Below are 7,500 nucleotides of genomic sequence, written 5' to 3' on the forward strand. Positions count from 1 at the left end.
GATGATTGTTGCTGCCTTGAAGCAGGAGGGAACTCGTCGGAGGGAGAGGGACTGGTTGAAGATGTCTGTGTACACGGCTGCCAGCTGGTGGGCGCAGGCCTTGAGGACCCGCCCAGGGATGCCGTCCGGGCCGGCCGCCTTGCGTGGGTTGATACGCAGGAACGACCGGCACACTTCATCCTCAGTGATGGTGAGGGGGCGGTCTGTGGGGGGTGGAGGGTGGGTGGGGTTGGTGGTTAGGTGGGAATGGGGGGGGGTGCGGGTGCTGAGGGGTGGGGGGGAGGAAGGGGGGAGGGGAGGTGATCGGGGGGTGGGGGGGAGGAAGGGGGGTGGGGGGGAGGGGAGGTGATTGGGGGGGGGAGAGGAGGAGGGGTGGTGGGGGGGGCGGCGAGGGGGAGGGGTGATGGGGGGGGAGAGGTGGCAGGGGGGGGAGGAGGGGAGGAGAGGGGTGATGGGGGGGGAGAGGTGGGGGGGGAGGAGAGGAGGGGGGGTGGGGAGGGGAGGAGGAGGGGTGGTGGGGGTGATGGGGGGGAGGAGAGGGGGAGAGGGGTGGGAGAGGGGGGGGGGAGAGGGGGGGGGAGGAGGGGAGGCGCTCTGGCAGAGGGGTCGAACCTAGCGTAGAACGCGTTGAGTTCGTCCGGTAGGGTGGGTGACGTGCTGGGGTTCTGTCGTTTCACCTCTTTGAAGTCTGTGGCAGCATGGAGCCCTCTCCACAGGTGTCTGGGGTTGTTAGTGTCCAGTTTTGACTCCAGCTGCCTTCCATAATCTCTACGTGCTATTTTTATAGCGGTCCGGAGGGCATATTGTGCCTGCTTGTATTGGTCAGTTGTGCCAGAGCTGAAGGCGGTGGTCCTGGCGTGAAGGGCAGCCCTGACGTCGCTGTTGACCCAAGGCTTTTGGTTCGGCATTATTTTGACTTTTTTTGTGGGGACTATGTCGTCGGTGCACTTCTTTATGAAGCATGACACCGTATCTGCATACTCGCCCAGGTCTCCTGCAGCTTTGAACTCCTCCCACACCACTTGGTCAAAGCAGTCCCTCAGGATGTCGTCTGATTGGTCTGACCAGCAGTGGGCGGTTCGGAATGCTGGGGGTTGTCTTTTTAGTTTTTGTTGGTACCTGGGTACAAGTAGGATGGAGGCGTGGTCCGATTTGCCGAAAGGGGGGCGAGGGACGGCTTTGTAGCCATGTCGGATGTTTGAGTAACATTTGTCCAGTGTGTTACTGCCTCGCGTGGGGAAGTGAATGTGCTGGTACAATGTGTGCATTCTGCCTCTCAGGTTTGCCCTGTTAAAATCCCCAGTCACCACCAGGGCCATTTCGGGTTGTTTTGTCTCCTGTGCACTGATGGCGCGTTGCAGCTCTTTCAGTGCGACAGTCACGTTCGCTTGTGGAGGAACGTATACACCCATGATGGTGACTGTCGTGAATTCCCTCGGACTCCAGAACGGCACGCATTGTACCATTACATATTCAAGATCTGCTGAGCAGTGTTTCCCAATGTCTGTGGTGTTTACACACCAGTTTTCGTTAATCATAAGACATACGCCCCCTCCCTTCTTCTTACCGGATTGTTCGTTTCTGTCTCCTCTGAATACACTGAATCCTGGTAGCGCGATAGAGTGGTCCGTTGTGTCAGGAGTAAGCCAGGTTTCCGTTAGGCACAGAACATTGCATCGCGCTATGTCTTTTTGGTATTGTGCACGCGCTCTTAGTTCACAAAGTTTATTCTCCAACGATTGAACATTTGCCAGCAGTATGCTTGGGAGAGGTGGTTTATCCGCGCGCTTCCTCAAGCGGGCGAGAAGCCCCCCTCTCTTCCCCCTCCTCCAGCGTTGTTTTTTGAGTTCGGGAAAATCCGTAAGATCTGGAGCTTGCCAGTTGCTGTTGGGATATATCCGTTCTTTCCTGATTTTGATCAGCGCGTCCCTGTTGTATTTTATTCCGACGCTGATTTCCATGTTATATCCGCTGGTGTCCGTGCCTCCGTTCTCTGCCTCCATGGCGGGGGCGCGGGGGCTGTTGTTTGTTGTTGTTTTTTTGCGTGCGAGCGGACAAAGCGGGTCCCCGCCGTCGCGGTTTCTTGCAAAGAAAAGTGCGAAGACGCCACTATCTACACTATTCAGTTACACTGTTATATACAATAGATATTTACAAAGCAAGTCGAAGCAACGAAATCAAAACAAAACGCGTTTACACTGGAATACAAGCCTATTTGTCTATGAAGTCACTAGAGCTCCCTAGCGAGTCGCCTTCTCCCGGCGCCATCTTCTTCAAGTATTGCATTCCCTTTTGGTTTTAGATCGATCTACCTGCAATCATTGCAATAACGTTTGTTTAGGCGTGCACTTGCGGTTTGATTGTCTGTTGCGCTAATTAATGCCACTACTCAGATGGAGTTTAGCTCGTGTGTAGCTTGTGATTCTGTTGTTTCTCCCGTCATGTAACCCTGTCACCATTATGTAGATCGCACTCATAGTGCTGCTAATTATAACACTGTAACTCGGCCTCGATGGGCGGGTCGTTTTGATGTTCGTTCGATGCGGATCCCAATGTATGACGGTTATTGTGCATAACCTCGGTTCTATGAGTGGGAGCTCTTTGGCTTTAGTCATGGTTCAAGACTGGTGTTTAAGAGTAACTGACTTACAGTTTACCTAATTATCATTTATATATTATTAGTTGTTAATTATCACTATAATTGGCCTATATAACAGCAAGCTTGGTTACTGACCTGTTTGTATATTTTATTGCCTCCTTTTTCCAGACCACACACAATCCTACTATTCCTGTCATAATGCTGTAAAGAGCCTATACTGCTGTACTGTACTGAAGAGAACTGACAACTAAACGGTTGAACTCCCATCTGTCTCCTGCCTCGTGTTTTTACGGACACCCCAGGGCGTATATATATATATATCGGTGATCGGTAATCGGTAATCGGTGATCGGTCGATGATCGGTTGGGCAGATATTTCTCATAGGTGATCGGCAATCGGTGATCGGTGGCAAAAAACGTGATCGGTGCACCCCTATCTGTAATCTAGGCCTAGGGAATTTAACATGTAAGGTCTCGCTAGCTTCAACACACAGCTCGAGTCCCTCGCTAGAACTATTAATTGAACCATATGCATTTGGACTGATTAGGATGTGGGCTGTCACAAGCAGGCATTACCATGTGCGTGTGTGTGTGCACATGACAGCAAAACTCACAACGTGTTGCCTCTCCGGTCTGCTCTGGTCCCGGATTTATGAGTTTGTAGACTGCAGGCGAAAGAACAGCCAATGCCTAAGAGCCGTAATCTTATTCAATGATGATTATAGCGCAGGTTCCTATACAGGAAATAAGCCTGTTTATTATTTCTTCCTCTCACTCTACCAGCTACAGTAGAGAAGGAAAACACTTTTGTCCCTCCCACTGATAGATGTCTGTCTGTGTGATGGAAAGGCCTTGACTGAAATGTAAAAGCAACAATCTAGTTGTCACGGCTCCATCACCGTCTGACTGCCAAACACAACAGGCACATCTCTAAAGGTCTCTGCTTGCAGTACTATAGCACGGCACATAGCCTACTAGCTGGAGCTTTCTGAACTGTGGGCACTTTGTTCTGGATTTGGACTTTACTGCCTGTGGTTTATAGTGATTGATTATTATACTGCAAAAGTGTCTTGTTAGGTGTGTAAAATCACCATAAACCACAACCTCCGGGGGATTTTTGCTCGAATAAAATACCACACTGTTCTAAAAGAAAAAGAGAGAGAGAGAAAGAAAGGAGCTATGTTCGGCTTTTGATTTTTTAATCCGTAATAATTATTTTTCCACCAAGCGAACATGGTTCTTGAACAGTAGCTAAACTGTGGGGAACTGGGGGGAATATTGTGATCCTCCCACGTGCTATATGTCCTGCTGGTGAAACCCCTCGCTGTCAGGTGAAAAGAAGCGGCTGGCGACTGCACATGTATCGGAGGAAGCATGTGCTAGTCTGGCCCCCTGTGCCAGATCGGCAGAGGGGGTGGAGCGCACTGAACAGGTACAGGTGGACATGATTGAGCCCATCAGAACGGAGGAGCGGAGCGATCTATTTGATAAAAGTCAGTTTCAATGGCAAGTTACTGTCTGTTGTGCACAGTGGTTCCCTCTGTCACCCCTTTGTGCTGAGTATCGACTGGATGATCCTTACACCCACTGCCCTCGTTCATGCGTTACCCGATAACTTTTCACTGTAACTGTAACCTTTTCACTGTAATAAGTAGCCCCATCAACACTATTTGATTTTTTATTACCCTGAATGTCCACAGGAGAGAAAACTATCTTACTGTATATTATAACATTACTGTACTTTTTTTTTTTTTTTACAAACCCAACGCTGTAGACAGGTTTTTGATTCTACAAGGAGAGCATTTCTTTGTATGTTTTGTGCAGCATTCAGTTGTATTGAATTGCTGGCTGATCCTGACAGGTCCCTGACAGTGCCCATCCAGAGCTTGCCTGATTAAACAAAGATAATGCAGAAACTTAACTACGTAAACTTAACTTAACATAATACAGCACAGCTTAAACCATTTCAACCTCTTAATAATCCACATAGATGTCCTTAGTTTCTCGAAAGCAGTGTCCCCTATGGTGTAACAAAGTTCAGGTCTGTGGTATGGCTGCCAGCCGGCTGGGATCTGTCTGGGAGCACCAATTTAAGGTTGCTGCCAAGGGAGTTTGTGCTAAATAAGTTTCACAAAATAACTGAGAAAAGTGACGCTGTCAAGTTGTCAGCCACTGCAGGTCTAACTCTACAGCTGAAATGTCTCATTCAAGTCCTGTGAGATGTGCTTGTTATTTTCAAATCCTATAACTAACTGTGTGGACCAGTCAATGCAGCCACAAACCAACCAGACTATAGTAGCTGAACAGAGCTGCTGGAGACAAGGCACACCAAACATGCAATGTGGTCTCCTGCCTCATCTCCCCCTCCTCCTCCTCTGTGCGTGCAGGTGTTTTGGGGAGGACACGTGCCTCAGCGTCCCCGACATGGAGGCGGTGGTGATGGTGCTGCAGCCCAGCGAGCCCAGGATCACCATCGGCGGCGTGGAGAGGCTGCACCGGCCGGCCTCTGACCTCAGAGCGCCGGGAGGCCTGGCTCTGTTCCAGGACCTCCACATCATCAGCACCGTCACTAGGGCCGACGTCACCGCGCATCACACAGGTAGGGAGTGTATGGCTGTTCTGCGCAAGACATTCTTTGACATCCGTATTGAGTCCTAAAATAGTATCTTCCTGCTCACTTTAACACATCTGCCAATTGGGTGAGATAAGTCTGCTAGTTTCCAATGGTTTCACTTGTTTTCATAAAAGTGACCTAGCTGATTGATACTGTACTTGTTAGAAAAGTCCTTAAACAACTGGAAATTCATTGGAAAGACGTGGCACCTTCGTACCCTGTTGACAGAACTTTCAAGTTATAGTTTAAGAAAAATAAGATTGTAAGAGTTAGTAGGCTACGACTATATTAGGCAGCTGTGCACTAAACTACAATGTCTCAAACTGTACAGCCAAACAGTACCTGTGATACTGCCACAGAGCTTGATCACCTTAGCTCATGTATTTCTCTGTTTTTAAGCAGTGCAGCCACTTCTATAAGTGACTATGTGAGCACGGGATGTGTGGACGAGATTTAGCCTAGGCCACTCTCCCAGCTCCCCAGTCGGCAGACTCAGAAAGGGGGTAGGGGGGTGGAGCAGAAGATTCTGACCTGCAAATCTGCACTGCTTACTTTTTTTTTTTTTTTTTCTGTTTGAGAGAAACATACCAACAGATAAAACATAAAGTAAAAATTGTTTCTTGAGATACACTGAGGCACAGTGTAGCAAAATGTAGAAATACAATATACAATACACACACACACACACACACACACACACACGGCGGCACAATGGAAGCACTGTCGCCTCACAGCTAGAAGGTCCTGGATTCGATTCCCGCCTGGGACGCTGTGGGCACGTCCCCCTCATGTCTTCAGTGCCTACTGCTCAGGTGGGGCTGTCTCGTGAAAGGGCCTTTCTGTGTGGAGTTTGCATATTCTCCCCATGCTCCCCTGGGGTTTCCTCCATACAACATCGGTATGGACCCCTACAAAGAACATGCAGAAGATCATCAGCTGACCAGTGACTACTACGACAGGAGGTAGTCCCCGGGCGCTGTATCAAAAAGCTGCCCACTTCTCCTTGCTGCCCCCCGGAGGAAGGTGTAGAGATGAGCAGAGACTGTATTTCACCGTCCACCATCGGCATGAGTGTGTGTGTGGCCCTGCATACATGTGTTGTTAACGGGTGTCGTGTGACAAATAAAGACGTGTCTTGTCCGTCCGATTCTTCTCCTTCTTCACTCACGCAGATAAATCATTCAATGAAATGATGCAGCTGTGACTGAAGTTCAGTGAGCAGCGAGCACAGAACACAGAACAATATTTGATTTTCCAAATACACCCCCCCCCCAGTTCCAAGATACTCTAATCTTTTAAACCAAAACTACAGCGACTTCTGTCCCCCCCCCCCCCCCCCCCCCCCCACACCTTCACATTTCACAAAAGCAGGAGACACTTCCTCCCAGGTGAGAAGAACACATCACTGAATATTTCAGCAGGTTTTTCATATTGATAATGTGTTCACTCATTCATGAAGTTGCTGTACCACCTGTCCCCATATCAAAACAAACCTTTGGAGAATGCTTAGCATTTCATAATGCATCACGAGACAGCAAATCAGCCGTGGTGAATGTTTCTTTCATCTGCTATGCCTGTGTGCACGGTGGACTTGTTTATGGAAGAGAGAAGTTGTGCTGCTTCTCCAAGGGCCCGTTCACACCGAGTGTTGGTGCTTTAGTTTGACTTGTTTGGCAGGCGGAACAATGCCTTTCAAACTCGAGTTGCACCAAATAATCGACTGAAAATGAGGGTCTCTATCCTCTTCCAAGTGAACTGGGGTGCAGTTTGAGAATGTAGGCCAAACCAACAATAGCCAAACAGAATGGTTTATGGGTATTAGGAGAAGTTTGTTGGCAAGCTATAGCTACAGTAGCAGTTTCTCGTGCTTGGAAAGCCTGGCATACCAACATGAATGAGGGGAAACTACAGTCTGGAATTATGCTCATACAGTATGTGTGTATGTGTACAGCTTGACGGACTGATGGCTGGAGGTGCAGCTGTTGGTGTACAGGGAGAAGAAGTATGGAGAGAGGACACCGCCCTGGGCGGCACCAGCGCTGATAGTCGGGGGGTCGGTAGTGTGCTTTCCCAGCCTCATGTGCTGCTTCCTGTCAATCAGGAAGTCTGTGGACCATCTGCACATGGAGTTGGGCACACACAGCTGGGAGAGCTTCTCCTCCAACAGGGCTGGGATGATGGTGTCGAAGGTCAAGCTAAAGTCCACAAACAGGATCCTGGCATAGGTTCCTGCATTGTCCAGGTGCACGAGGATGGAGTAGAAGGCCATGTTTATGGCATCGCCTACA

The 7,500-nt window shown here is 49.3% G+C and overlaps 1 protein-coding gene across 1 annotated transcript in view; it reads left to right on the forward strand.

Annotated features, from left to right (window-relative positions):
• LOC310776415 (calsyntenin-2-like) overlaps nucleotides 1-7,500 on the forward strand; it is a gene marked incomplete at both ends in the record, with an annotated part of 309,056 nt that overhangs the window by 283,862 nt on the left and 17,694 nt on the right. Inside the window, one exon of the mRNA XM_083636607.1 lies at nucleotides 4,986-5,197. Within this exon, the coding sequence (XP_083492733.1) occupies nucleotides 4,986-5,197 (212 nt within the window). The remainder of the gene's footprint in view (nucleotides 1-4,985; nucleotides 5,198-7,500) is intronic.

This window comes from Poromitra crassiceps (assembly GCF_964638095.1).
Source record: "Poromitra crassiceps genome assembly, chromosome: 5".
Taxonomy (NCBI): Eukaryota; Metazoa; Chordata; class Actinopteri; order Beryciformes; family Melamphaidae; genus Poromitra; species Poromitra crassiceps.